The following is a 15179-nucleotide window of genomic DNA, read 5'->3' on the forward strand; positions in this document are numbered from 1 at the left end:
TGTTATTGAAAATAGCTGCACTCTTCTCTGAAAAAAAATCTCTCTCTCAAAAAGTTCTTTTATAGTTGGAACATCGTTTTATTTTGAAGGTCGTGACAGGAAGTCAAGGCCGAATTTCCTATTTGACTGTGTGCGGCTTGACGGTTGTTACTGTTGATCGTAACGTCCAGTCTCCTTCCATCAGCTGAGAAACGGAGCACAGCAGCACGATGAGAGAGAGGTGAGGCGGGAGAGGCGCCTTTAAAACACTGCAAAGATGGAGGACGATCTGGTATCGGAGGATGATATCTGTGAGTACTTTACCGAGCAGCAGTGTAATACAGGCTCCAGTGGGAAGAGACCTGTCGTGTCAGCAGCAGGATGTCCTGTGTTGACCACACAGGGACAAACGGCACACACTCAACCCAACAGTATGGAGGCTGTATTTCACCGTATTTCACTTGGGCTTTGTAAGATATCTATAGGTATCCGTTATGCTGTGAACAGGACATTTCTGTTTGCTACAAAAATGAATCACTGTCATTTTGTCGAATTTGTTCCTGACAAAAAGTAAGAAAAGCCAGTGGTAAGGAACTTAGCGTTTCCATAGTTTTAGTCAAATTTCTCCTATTCACTATTGAAGACAGCTTACTGTGGCAGCTACGCGAGGAATTGCGTGAATGACTAAAAAGGCTGACTGTGGCTCTGGAAGGTCTCAGAAGGTTGTTGGTTTGATCCCCGGCTCCTCCAGTCCGCGTGTCTTAGTGTCCTTGAGCAAGATATCAAACCCCAAACTGCCCGTCGGTGTGTGTGTGTGCGAATGGCTAAAGTAGAAAAGCACTATAGAAAGGCAGTCCATTTAAAGGACGATTTCACCGATTTTAACATCACCTCCTTGTGCATGTCATAGACCACATGGTGGAGGAGCTTGTAGTGTTAAATTCCCATTATATTAAGTGCTTAACACCACTACAACCAATGCATAGGTTTAACGCCCGAGTCTTAGATGTCAAATAACAGGCAAACTAGGTTCTGTTGTGGTTTTTCACAGATGTGCCCAACAGATTGTCATCCTTGATATTAACCTCACTGTCTGTCATCCCTGACAGTGCTCTGGTCAGAGAAGGAGTTCCACGATGCTGCAAAGAGGAATGACACAGGGAAAATGCAGGAACTGATGAAGAAGGGCGTGGACTTCAAAGCCAAAAATAAAGTAAGCCTGCCAAAAGACAGACCCGGACACGACAGTCTTCTGGGCCTTGCCAGTGATTGCTTTCAAATTTAACAGTTAATTTTTTTCTCACAACAGTCTTTTTTTTTTTTTTTTATTTCCACACCAGGAAAAGCACATGTGAAACTAACAGTGTTAATCAGTGCTCACTTAGATTCAAGAGCAGGCACCTCTGGAACTGGCACACATCACCACACACTTGTGGTTGTCCTGCTGTGAAATGTCTGCTTTGATTAAGTTCTGTAAATAAGGCTTATGTGTCTGGTTTTAAAGCTCAAGCCAATACAGTCTTAATGCTAATCGAAGAGGCGTAATTCAGTTAGCGTGTTCTGTGAAATATAAACAGGTTTGAAATCTCTCTCACTGTTGAGGCAACTAAAAGAGATAGAATAAATGAGATAAAATAAAACTAAATATTAATTGCATATTAATATTGTCGTCTTAAGTGCTTGCTCTGGGATCAGGCTCTGGGTCTCTGTAAAGAACTTTGAGGCAATTTTGAATGTGGAAGGCGCTATATAAATAAAAGTGAATTGAATTTAACTGAATTAGAAAATGAATTATAATAAATTAACTTATAAAATAACTTATAAATTTCAAGCAGAAAAGCATACTGTGTTCAGACTTACACAAACTTCTGATGCTGTCAACACACTAGCAGAAAATCGGGTGTCACTGAACAGGTGCTGTTACCTGCTAACAGGCAGGTGATTAGTAGAGTTTTTGAACTCCTCAGATAATGAGGTGTTCACGCTTTGTGAGGGTCACTCAGCTGTGTCTGTCTGTCTGTCTGTCTGTCTGTCTCTGTACAGATAGACCGGAAAGCACTGCACTGGGCAGCAGGAGCTGGGAATGAACAGGCGCTACGTCTCCTCCTGGACCATGACACTGAAGTCGATGACAGAGACGTTGTATGTACATAAGATATGTCAGTGTGTCTGTTAAGAATTATTCCTGTGTCAGTGACGCTGCCTTCCACTTCCATACTAGCGTTCTTACTTAAGGACAGTACATTAACCAAACACCTGTTGCGTCCCTTTACAATTTCCTGATGTTCCACATGTTTCATTATTCAATCATTATTTCAAATGCCAGAATTATTCTCATTTTAGTTTCCTTATATGCGTGGATCATACCTCAGGTCACACCACTCACTCCAGGAGGGATCTGCCTTGATTTCTTTCCCCTTCCAGTCCCTTAGTTATCTGTAGAATTCATGGGTAACTCTCAAGCTGTTAAAAACTTAAATCAGAAACACCAGGGATAAAGTATAGACAATTTATCAAAAAGGTAAAGCTTAAATATCACATTGACGTAAGTATTCAGACACTTTACTCAGTGATTAGTTGGAGCATCTTTGGTGGTGATTACAGCTTTGAGTCCTCTTGGGTAGGATGTGACAGTCTCTGCACACCTGGATTTCCTCTCAAGCTCTGCCAGGTCTAGAGAGATTTTTGGGTCTCTCTAGATATGTTTGATTGGGGTCAAATCATTTGTCCATAAGCCACTTCTGCGTTGTCTTGACTGTGTGTTTAGGGTCATTGTCCTGTTGGGAGGTGAACCTTCTGGCCAGTCTAAGGTCCTGAGTGCTCTGGGCCAGGTTTTCTTTCCGCTTTCCCTCAGCCCTGACCAGTCTCCCTGTCCCCTCACCATGATGCTGCCACCTCCATGCTTCATCGTTTGGGTGGTAATGAGCATGTGAAGTTCAGTGCCTAGTTTCCTTCAGAACTGAGGCCAAACAGTTTGATCTGGCTTTCATCAGAGAATCTTATTTCTCACAGTCTGAGAATCCTTTAGATTTCATGTGTCTTTCGCTGAAGAAAGGCCTCTGTCTGTCCACTCAGCCATAAAGCTCAGATCCCTTGCCTCAACACCCTCCTGTCTCGTAGCTCTTGGTTTTTGCACTGTTACCTCAGCTGCAGGACGTTAAATATGCAGGTGTGTGTCTCTCCAAATCATGTCCAGTCAATTGAATTTACCACAGGTGGACTCCAGTCAAGGTGTAGAAACATCTCAAAGGCTCATTTTTATCCTGTGGAGATTTCTGTGTCCACTGGGTCAAGTTAAGTCAGTTTTATTTATGTATTTGCCAAATCATATGATCTCAGGGCTCGTTTCATACAGACCATGTGTAGATCTGACTCTTTATTATATTATTTACAGACACAACATTCCCCTTCCTGTTTTATTCCCATAAAGCATGTTTTAAATCCTTCTGATGTCCTCACCATGACCTCCTTAGGAGGCCAGGTATGTCCGCTACAGTCCTTCCAGCAGATTCTCCCATCTCTGCAGAGGACTTCTGAAGACAACCAACTACATGGAGAGTCCTGGTGGTTCCAGACTTCTTCCATTTCACAGTAGTTGAGGCCACTGTTGTCCTGAGAACACTCAGAGCTTTAGAAATGGCTTTATACCTTTGTCCTGATCTATGCTTCACCACAGTTACGTCACAGAGGTCTGCAGAGAGTTCCTTGGACTTTATGGTTTCGTTTTTGTCCAGACACGCAGTGTGAATTGTGGGATCTTGTATACATATATACGTGTGTGCCTGCCTGAACTACGCCCAGTCAATTCAGTTTGTCGCACGTGGATCCACAGATTGATTTTTAATAAATTAGCAAAAATGTCTAAAAATATCATTATGTGTTGAGTGTAGACTAATTCTGAAGCCAGTGTATAAACTTGTACCGTCAGCCTCATTGTTACGTAACTGTTCTAAATGTTTGTCCACAGTTTGGCATGAACGCTCTGCTTCTGGCGTCCTGGTTTGGTCACCTGAAGATCCTGCAGATCCTGGTGTCCTGTGGAGCAAAGCTCAACTGTGAAAACAAAGTATGAGAAGTCATTTCATCATTGATGTGTAAGGTTATTATCTGACTGATGTCTCACAGTGTGTGTGTGTGTGTGTGTGTGTGTGTGTGTGTGTGTGTGTGTTAGGATGGCCTGAGTATGCTTCACTGTGCTGCTCAGCGAGGCCACATCCGAGTATTGGAGTTCATCATGGAGGACCTGGAAGACATCAGTTTGGACAGAGTTGACAAGGTGACTCTGCTTGACACTAAATTGTGAATTTTACCACATGAAAAGAAGTGTGTTATTGCAGGATGTGTTTATGTGCAGATTGGCGAGCCAGCCTTCAGGTCCATTATAGTGATTGTACATTCTGTTTTCCTCTGAGAATACTTCCTGGTGTGGTAGGAGAGACGGACATCTGTACAAACAGGGCCTGCACTGGCCCTCAATGATCAACCCACCAATCCTGACGTTTAAAGACTGGACACAGAGACATTAGTGTTATTTCATGTATGCACTTTATTACTTAAGTTGTTATTTAGGAGGAATTGTTTTGTCATTAAACATCTGAACCTCAGTTCATCTGCCCAGTACACATTCATGCAGATTCGTCCTCATGTTGAGGCTCTTTACTGGTATTACTGCTCCAGGCTCCTGCCGTCCTAGTCCTTCTGATACTGGTCCACAATTTTCTTATCCATAGCATTTAAACATTACCAGGGTTACAAAATAAAGTCCAGTTCTTGTTTTTTTTTTCAGTCCATTTCTAACAGTTAGGGTTTGACTACATTACATAAACACTTCTCTGTATAATGCAGCCATCTAACAACAACACCTCTCTGACACCCTTTCAGTAAAATCTAAATATTAGAACCTTCATGAAGGAGGATTTATACAGAACTGTAGTAGCTAGCTACCAACTGAGTGTATGTATATGTATACACAGTATACATACTCCTGACATCTCTCTGACCAGGCAGGGAAGACAGCTCTTCATCTGGCTGCTGAACATGGACAGCTTGAAGTGGTGGAGTTTCTGATTGGAATGGGTTGCACACATAGTTTGAAGGATAAGGTACACACACACACACACACACACACACACACACACACACACACACACACACACACACACTAACCCCAGACCCTGAAGTAAGTCTAACCTGAACCCTAAAACCAAGTCTTCACCCTCAAATACCCATTTAAGCTTGGGGGGGGGGTCCAGCATTTTGGTCCCCACAAAACGTTTGGACCCCATGAATATAATAAGCCCACAAAGACACACACACACACACACAAAAATTTTTTATTGTGCTCAAAATAACAAGCAGACACAACAGGCTGCTGTGAAATATGAGGCTGTTTTCACACAGCAAATGCTCAGATTTTATGTTCCAGTCCTTTATTCATTAGGTTGCCATGACCACACCTTGGCCAAATGAATACGAGCTGAGTTTTCAAACAAACAGCACACACACCAGGATCTGTTCTGCCTCTGAATCCTGTGTGCAGACACCGGGCTGGGGGAAAAAAACGTCTGCTCATTCATCCTGATGCTGCTGCGTCCAGCAGCTGACTCATAAGTAAATATTTTCCCACGCCAGCTCAGCTGAAGCAGATGACTACATTTGATAAATGTATCTCATGGTCAAGCTGAGCCACACTGCCTCTGCCTCTCTGCCATTACAGGTTCTTTCAGTGTTCAGCTGAGGTGAGGGACACTGCAGTTAGTGGTCACTGTGAATTCTCTACCATATAAACATTCCTGCAGAGCTAGTGAGGAGGAGGGTTTTTTTTTTGTTTTTGTTTTTTTTGTATTTTAGTAAATTTCGAAGGATTATGTTGCAGTGTTACATGTTCATTAAATACACAATTATGAAATAGATCGTGATATGAATAAATTAAGTAAATTAAACAGTAATTTATGAAATGGTTTACTAAAACTTTTAAAAGTCATGTCATTATTATAAAGTGTTATTTCAAAAATGCCCTTTTTCAAAAGTCTGCTTTTCTTTTGTAATTCAGTTTTCTCCTCAGCAACAGTTTTAACTGTCCAAACTGTCCACTTCTCCTTTTTTAGCTTAGACCAAAAGACCAGTAAGGTGTTAACACACCCCCGCCATGTTTTTCTTCTTTTTTTTTTTTTTTAACTAAATGTTAAGGAAACTGCGTTGTAATGTGTTGTTATGTCTGGACTCCAGGAAGAGAACACAGCCATCCATCTGGCAGCGAAACATGGGCACACCGAGGTCCTGCAGAAGATTGTGGAGACCGGAGTGGACATCGATGAGAGGGACATAGTGAGTGCACTGCAGTTTTTGACTTATTTAGAGGTGGTGTGTAATTTGGCACCTTCAAATACACAAATACGGAAACATGTGTCAGTGGAGAAAATAATAAAACCAAAAATGATGACATATACTAAATATATACTAAATAATAAATACATACTAAATATATTGGGAACATCACAGGCCAGTTTTAGTTCATTGAAAATATAAAAATAGTCTCCCAGTTCTTTTCTTTAATAATTGATTCATCTCTTAGTTTATAAAATGTCAGAAATCAGAATAAAATCCATCACATCACTAAAGAAAATCCAGATGAATCAGTTTAGTGGAAATATTTGGAATGTCCCTCAGCGTTTGGTTTAATACCTGCCAATGTTTGTGCAAAACATGCAAACATAGCATTGGTTTGATAGTCAGAAGTGCAAGTACCAACCAGACTCTTGTCTGACAAATCAACGAAATTAATGGCACTTGTATCAAGCGGAACATGAGCTGAGAGTAGAGACGCTTCTGATCCATTGTGGCTTGGATTGTACATCATGTGTTCTTCTCTACTTCTCCCAAATGAATAAAGGTAAATGTATTTTCCCCCTTTAGAGTCAGTATAGTTCAGATATCCAGTCCTGTTGATTCAGACTAGGTGCACAGGTTCAACTAAAAGTATTCCTCCATCCCAAGATTCAAACAGCTCAGTTCTCCCTAAAGAAAGCAAACGAATTCTCTCCTCTGGAGATGTTAATGGCTCCAGCAAGCTCTCAAAGAAAATAACCTGCCCTGAAAGCTATGTTTGTGGTATCAGCTCTAGTCTCTCCAGCTGCCTGAAACCCTCCAACAAAGGACAACAACAACAACAGCAACTGTCAATGAATTCATCTGTATGGAGAAATCAACCTTTACCTTAACACTGTTATGTGATCAGCATGTAAAATACTGGAAAATAATGGACTAATTACATTACCATTACCGTCACATACTGACTGTTCCCACGTACATATTATGTTTTGTTGTTTTTGCTTGAAATATCCATAAATTTGAAACAACAAATCCTCACAACTCTTGAATTTGAAAAATGACTCACAGTACTATGAGAGTCAGAACAGTTGCCTATTAATAGAAGGGAGTTTTTTTTTGTGTGGCTGCTTTAGAAACAAGATGCCACAGAAAGAGTAGAGTGGCTGGAACCTGATACTCCTGTGTAACACCCGTTAAAATAGAAATAAACCACTCTGTATTGGTTTATTGGTCACTCTGCTGCTGCTTCCTGCTTCTCACGTGTGAAGATCTCCTGCTTTATCTTTGCTTGTTTTATGAACAACAACAACGATAACAATGCACAGCTGTATGACTGTGATGAATCGTACCTGTTGTGTTTTAGGATGGTCTCACAGCACTGCACCTGGCAGCTGATGGAGGACACTATGACTGTGTCAAACTGCTGCTGGAGTACGGTTGTAATGTCAATTCACAAACTAATGTATGTTTTTTATAAAAATTTATAATACACAAGAGTATTATTATTATTAGCATTAGGGGTAATGATTATAGTATTTTATAATCTTTAATATCTTCTTCCTTCTGCAGAAAAATATGAATGCTCTCCATTATGTAGCCCAACATGGGTTTGACAGAGAGGCCAGCTTGCTTCTGGAGGCAGGAATCAACATCAATGCTGTGGATAATGTAAGTCATGTCAGCTTTCATGTGACTGTGCTCTGGGTTTGTTTAATGTGTGATTTTTTTTTTTTCCTGCTGAGAAAGTTTATCCAGAAAATGTAAGAATGTGTAAATCCATGGAGCACTCGTTCTCTGAAAACACCTCGAATCTTTTATAGAAGAAAAACGTTCCCACACTCACCTTTTTTTGAATTCTAGAATACATGGCTGCTACACTTCTGACCACCCTGAACATCACAGGTAACTTTGTCCAGGTGTGGTCTTTTGTACTTGTGAGCACACCCACCTCTTAGAGCACACAGCAACCACTAGATGGCAACAAAACAGCCTCCAGTGGTAATTTCAGCCTTAGCGATGTAAGATGGATGAGCTGAAAGCTACAACAGATGACACAGAAGAGGGGCCTGATAGCTAAAGGCTCGGTCTCCCATTCTACTTTTAGAGATTCTGGGAACCATAAGCAAACCTGCATTCTGGGAATGAATTTGTTCATAACGTGTCATATAATGTGTTATAAACATGGATTTATTACATGGTTCTGTTTGGGTTCTAAATGCTGAAAAGGTGGGGGGTCCCATGTCTGATGAAATGTTCTTAACATCTTCTTTCTTTGTGTTTCAAAACAGCAACACAACACACCGCTCCACATGGCCGTGTTCAACAACCACACAGAGGTTGTGCGGCTGCTCATAGATGCTGAGTGTGACCTGGACATCACTGATAGTGTGAGTACAGCCCTCTACAGCTGCACCGGTGCATATTTAAGAAGAGGAGAGCATGTGGGACTGCAGGACGTCTGAGTGCCCATGTTAATCTGAATGAGTCCACTGACGCAGGGATGGTTCTCAGAATGCAAAGGCTACAGTGCAGATGATATCAGCCAACAGATTTCTGTCATGTGGTTCACAGAGACAGCAGACTGCTTTACACATAGCAGCAGAGCACGGCTGGCAGGACCTGGCCGAGATGATGCTGATTTCAGGTGTTAACCTCAACATGACTGATAAGGTATCGCACAGCACATGCTTTCACCCAACTGCACAATAAAACTTTAGAAAGGTCAAAGGTCACCCCATGTCCATCTCATGCCGGGAGGTATTTCATTACATCTGGCACAAATGTCCGGTTGGACTCAATGATGAAGTGAATAGGCTTTAGTGGTCAAAGGTCACTGACCTCAAAAAACATTACTACCTTTAATTAAATTCTTTCAAAGTCACTACTACATATATTATCTGGACATGGATGTAAACTGTAACTTGGCTGGTAGGAGAAGACCTACTTATCAGCTTGTTCTGTTCTAATTTTGCACGTTAGGTTATATTTACCTGATAATATCTTGGGATGAAATGTGCTTCTGGTATATGTGAATGTTGTGTAGCAGAGTGATGTGCTCCTGATTCGCTGTGTTTTACTGGTTATATGACATACACAGCAGGGGAAGACATGCCTGGAGGTGGCAGCCAGAGGAAACCATGTCATCCTGGTCGACATGATCATCAAAGCCGACCGGTTTTATAAATGGGAGAAGGTAAGTGTATAATCAATGTGGAAAGTGGCTCACCTAGAATAACCTCATTAAATCAACCATAGCCATCTGGATTTGTTTTTGTGCGCCGGGGTTGTTGACATGCTTGATTTTATTTGTATCTCATGCCACCCCAGACCTCTGCAGGAAGATTCAGAGCTTTGCTGATTTCAATAGTTATTTCATGTTCTTTGTAACTTCACATGCTTTGTGCAGCACAGGTACCACATGTACTGTATATGTATACCTGTATGAAAAACTGCTCCCACCTTTGGCTTCAGGCTCACATGGGCAGCGAGCAGGACTCCTGGGTAGGGAGGCCTCTGAAGTTCAAGCAGGACCACCTGCCAGAGACCCAGCACCTCCGCTCTGTCCTGTGGAGCCTGGCCACCAAGCACCTGTGTCGCGGGGAGTGGAAGATTCTGGCTCAGCACTGGGAGTTCAGCGATGCACACATTCGAGCTATAGAACAACAGTGGACAGGTGAGCTATGCTGACCTCTGAAACACAAATAAGATATCTGGGACACACACATTAGATGCAGACGTTAGTGGGAAGCCAGTGAGGGTTCTAGTTGCACTAGTGACTCCTACTGGTTGGTCTCACTTAACCTTAGGAGGTTTCAAACACAGCGGTTGACACAGTGTGCTGTAGAGGAGAAAATCACACACACACACACACGACTCTGCTGATTTTAAATACTTCCTTCAGATACAAATGTAGTCACTTCAGTTTAAAGATGTGTTGAATGAAGATAAGGTAGCCTACCACACTCAGTGACATGGATCACTTGTATGCAACCAGTGAAACTATGTGGTGACACTGTTGCTTGCATATGTGGGTGAAACGGTGACAAACTGCAGCCCTATTGTGCAGGTGCTGACTTATTTTTCAGTTTTTATTCAAAAAAGCATGCAACAGTGTGCAGCAGTCTGATGTTACAGCATCACTTTGTATCATTTTAGTTTTCCTTACTGTCCCTGAACCTTACTCTCTCAGGTAAAGAGTAGCTTTCATTCTCTCTTTTATTTTCACTGCTGTTATTTTCAGTTGTCACTCATCTTGTCTCAGGTGTCAGTGATTTCAGTAGATACTGCTAAGTGTTAAAATTCTGAATTGAACTTGTAGGTATGAAAAGCTTCAAAGAGCACGGTCACCGCATGCTGTTAATCTGGCTTCATGGGGTCGTGGTGGCCGGGGAGAACCCCATCAAAGGCCTTTATGAGGGCCTGGTGGAGATCTCCCGTACCGACTTGGCAGGTGAGCCCATCAAACTGCACTGTGCTGTATTTATCAGTTTCATATTAATGCCACTGACAGGATGTTTGGGCCTACTCCAAGCAAATATCAAGAATTCCCTGTAAATCAGCATCTTTTGTGCTGGTTTTCTTCTGGGCTTCGGTGTGTGTGTAGGTGATGTTGTGTTTATGTGTTGTTTTAACCATCCAGAGTGCGTCCGGCAGAAGGCAAATGCAGAGCCCAGCTCTCCCAAAATGTGCTCCGCAATGTGATCGACACTGTGAGTGACCGTGAAGGCAACACAACAAATCCAGTGGTTTCAGTTCACATCAGATCTCCGTTAGACTGTTAATGCTGTGAACTGAGCCAGTGAAAAATGCTTTGTATTGTCTTTGTATGGCATGACCCGTTTACACATTCACACTACACTGTGATTGTTCTGAACTTGGTTCACAGAGCATTGATTTTCTTTTAGGGTTTGGGATAAAGTTGGTTGTAAACCTGGAAAACACCTGCTGAAAATGTAAAATAAGTTGTTTTTTTTTTTAGTGCATGCAGTGATTTTACCTGCTGACATTATTTACACTGTGCTGCATCTGTACACAAAGGGCTTTGTAACACACAACATTTCAGCTTATTATGACTACTTGTCGTTCAACCTCATATAATTATAAATGATGTCATGGTATCCATAACTTAATAAGGCCAGGTGTTAATGGTGTTTAATGAATGTCACCTGCTATGTGGTCAATGGGAAGTGGATCCTGATCCACATAATATTTACTACACATTTGTTTACATCCAAAGTACACATGTAACAAACATGGAAAAAAAAATGAAAGCTTGGCTTAACTGAGGAAATTTCAGCATAATTCAACTTGAAGCATCACCATGGTCATCTAGTGATCTAGTGATGTTACTCTCAAAACAAACACGCAGTGTCGACCTTTCAAAGCAGAAGTATCCTGGTTAAATGTTGTCAGTCAAAAAAAATGTTTTTTATACAATGTAAGATTTATTGAACAAAACTTAGAAAAGCGAAAGCTGTAAGTTGCATTCTGACTGTTTGATCATGACCACAGATCCTCAAAATCTGTTCATACCAATGTAATACCACGAGTTGCCCAGAAGATGTCGCCATTTTGACAGTGTCATATACATGGAACCAGTGAACCACACCTACATCAACTCATTCATCTGCAAGACACTTTTGTCTGAAGTAATGTGCAAGTGAGGTACAGTCCAGGCCACAGTAGATCAGAAGCCTTTCAGAAAAAGTGCCTCAACACAGTTAGAGAAGGGATGAGGTCTGTCTGCCCACTGGCTCTTTGGCACCGGTGCTGGTCCTGAAACATGATCCTATTTATCATTCTGGTTTTAGAGCAAAACATCATTCAGGACAGGGATCTGACCAAAGGACCATCAAAGGCCCCACTCTTCTATCAGGTTAGTTTTACGGAGGTGTTGTTGGTGCTAACCAAGAGAGGAGGATTTGAGGTGAATGTTAGCTGTAGGAAGAGTGAGACAGACTGTACCAACTCAAGCTCCAGGTGAACTAGATCAGCTGATGAACCACCCCCACCTCCATTCAGCCAGGGCAGCCTCCTGACAGTGGGAGGGGTGTTACAACTTCCAGAAAAATAGTGTATCCTTATGTAGTGGCACGCTACAGTGAGGTTTGCATCCATATTTAGAGATGTCCACATAGAATCTGATGCCTGATGTCTGATGACTGACTAACACAGCCTTGGCCTGAGTCCTCCTGCTTCCCTTTAAAACCTGAAATGAGACAGGGAATGCTTAGTTTTTAAGTGGTCACCTGCTTAATTTTGCATACATACCTGCCTTGTGGGAAGAATGTCACTCAGGTCCAGTCCATGGATCAGCTGCAAGTCTTAAATGACTGTATTCACCAAGGCCTCATGCACCTCCTGCTCTCTGGAAACCAGGAAAAACACATTAGTATCTTTAACCCTTTCATGCATGAATTATGAGCACCTCAGTTATGATTTTTTTCCCAGTGTTTTTATCCCTCTTTTGGTAAAGCATCCAGCACACAAGACACTGCATGCAGACATACTTATTTTTTGTGTGCAAGAAGCATCATGGCATCTGTTGGCATTTTTTGCTTTGGTGCACAAGCATCCACCGTGTTGGCTGATATGAAACTATAACAATAACGCCCATGCATATACAAGAGAACAGCTTTTGAATAGCTGTCCACTGTAGTGACCACAATGCATGAAAGGGTTAATTATGTCTTATAATCATAAATGTCTTTGTCTATTTATATGGTGATGACAAAAGTAAATGATCTGTCAAACTCAACCACAAAACAACTTCAGCACGAAAGGTTCAGGTTTCACAGTGCTCATGTCAACAGATCAAACCAAGGCCTTGTTTGTTCGGTCCGGGTTGGGGTGGGGGTTCTTTTTATAATCTGATAATGTAGTATTTCACTTCAGGATATAATTGTTTAAAGAGATTGAGACTTCTTCACTCCATTAGGACTAGAAACATAAGCAGATCAGTTTGGCTAAAACAAATCCTCAGTTTAAACCAATTATCTAAAGCACAGTTTTGGAAAGTAAAGTACTGCTCAGCGTGGACTCTGTCACTCATATTGTCTGCTGTTAACATCCGTTAGCATTAGTAATATGAAGTTCTGAGTCTTGGCTCAGCTTTAACCCACTGTGCCCACTGCAGCTGTGCATGCAATGATTTAATAATGCAAAAATTATTTAATTAATTATAATGGATGTGTTGAGCAGAAAAATACACACAAAATTAGATTAGCTTTTTTACATGTTTATCTAAACTTTTGCTGTATTTTCATACATATACACACACACATACACACACTGATATATAAAGAAATGGTGACTGGAACAAAAAAAAAATCCAGCTCATAAAACACTGAACTTAAGGAACTGTGTGTGTGTGTATATGTGTGTCCTCTTTTATTTCTTCTTTGTTCATGTTTATGAATCCACTAGATTGATGCACTCCACCAGTTTCAAATGATCTGTACATGAATCAGACTTCTGTGTAAAAATACTTCACCATGTATTTAATGCTTTCATATTTATTCTCAGTTTTCACTTTGACCAAAACAAACTGAATCAGTTTTTTTTTTTTTTTGGAGGAGCCACTGGTTGTAAATAAAGTTAACGCTGTATAAAATAATTGCTATTTTTGCATGAAGTGAATCCATATTATTTCTTGCAAAGTATTTTCACAAAGTAACAACACCAGTTTTTGTAACAATTTACAGTAGATGTCAAATGCAAAGGTTGTATAGTACTGCACTGTGTTGTCTTATACCAGTTAACTGCTGATTTTCAGCGTGAATGCACATGATCATTAGTGGTTTATAGAATCTGAAGAATCTGAATCAAGAACAGACTATGTTAGGTTTTGTTGTCAAGGAGCTGAGGTCCGTGTGTAGGGTAAGTGTTTGCATGAGTTAAGGAAGTTTTCTGTGCAGAAAGTCACTTTTTAAAAAAGCTGGCTGGTCCTCGAACTTCTCATAAGATAAATGATTGCTGTATAAAGTTGACTTTTTCCAAATTCAGTGCAATAAGTTGATTTTTCTGCACTAATGCAACAATCTTTGTACAATTCATGTGTAAACTTTTAATGTTACCGTGTACTTGACATGTTCATAAGATCAGTAAAAGTTCTACATTGAAAACAAAAGTCCATGTTTCAGTTTTCTCTTACAAATCTGGATCATCACCTACATCTTTAACTCAGCCCCCTCCCTCTCTCTCTCTCTCTCTCTCTCTCTCTCTCTCTCTCTCTCTCTCTCTCTCTCCCTCCCTCTCCCTCCCTCTCTCTCTGGGTGTGTACCCTATTGCCTGAGCACATGACAGATTATTGGGTCAGAAACCACCCAGTGCTCCTCTGCTGGAATAACCTGGCCTCAGGATTTGTGTGCATCAATTCACTTGATCAAACACCATTTTATTTGGGAATATGTTACAAAATATTATTGACCAATTTTATATTTTACATTTATTTAAACATTACTTTATGGACATATTTAACCCTGTTAAACCTACGGGAGCGCCGGCGATCTTTAAGGGGTTTAAACCGACGGGAGCGCCGGCGATCTCTTTTGCATATCAATTTTTAAATGCCGGTAAAACTGCAACCACATAAGATAGAGCAATAATTCTTTTTGCATATTAAACCGGAGGAGTAACACTTACATATCAAACTTTAAACATGTCTCAGAGAGCTGTTCTCTTCCACGAGTGGGTGTGCAGAAAACCAGTAAAAAGTCGCAAAAAATCCATAAACAGCGCACACAATAAAACTAGTATAATCCAGATAGCGGGTGTTCGTTTTGTTTTTGTCTTAGTTTATAAATTTGAGTGTATCTCAAAGACTAGCCAGTGAATACACTCAAATTTATTGTGGTTTAAAGTTATTTTGT

At 41.0% G+C, this 15179-nt stretch overlaps 1 protein-coding gene across 2 annotated transcripts; it reads left to right on the top strand.

Annotated features, from left to right (window-relative positions):
* Positions 1-152: 152 nt before the first annotated feature.
* On the top strand, positions 153-13513 carry ankdd1a (ankyrin repeat and death domain containing 1A). Of its 2 annotated transcripts, none has more exons than XM_041039868.1 (15): positions 153-290; positions 1089-1192; positions 2023-2121; positions 3947-4045; positions 4151-4255; positions 4983-5081; positions 6208-6306; positions 7673-7771; positions 7879-7977; positions 8598-8696; positions 8881-8979; positions 9407-9502; positions 9781-9982; positions 10628-10759; positions 10949-13513. In XM_041039868.1, exons 1-15 carry the CDS (start codon positions 257-259, stop codon positions 11008-11010), a joined length of 1527 nt encoding a protein of 508 aa, XP_040895802.1. In that variant the 5' UTR covers positions 153-256; the 3' UTR covers positions 11011-13513. The 2 variants fall into 2 exon arrangements, with proteins under 2 accessions (XP_040895802.1, XP_040895884.1); XM_041039950.1 differs by having other exon boundaries at positions 10628-10755.
* Positions 13514-15179: the final 1666 nt, after the last annotated feature.

This window comes from Toxotes jaculatrix, chromosome 1, assembly GCF_017976425.1.
Source record: "Toxotes jaculatrix isolate fToxJac2 chromosome 1, fToxJac2.pri, whole genome shotgun sequence".
Classification (NCBI taxonomy): domain Eukaryota; kingdom Metazoa; phylum Chordata; class Actinopteri; family Toxotidae; genus Toxotes; species Toxotes jaculatrix.

What these genes read in the sequence shown, in the direction of transcription:
- ankdd1a (XM_041039950.1), top strand. Translation starts at nt 257, where the DNA reads ATGGAGGACGATCTGGTATCGGAGGATGATATCT. An exon ending in GTTTGGACAGAGTTGACAAG is followed by an intron (nt 4,256 to 4,982) that starts GTGACTCTGCTT and finishes CTCTCTGACCAG; the next exon opens with GCAGGGAAGACAGCTCTTCA. An exon ending in GGTTTTATAAATGGGAGAAG is followed by an intron (nt 9,503 to 9,780) that starts GTAAGTGTATAA and finishes CTTTGGCTTCAG; the next exon opens with GCTCACATGGGCAGCGAGCA.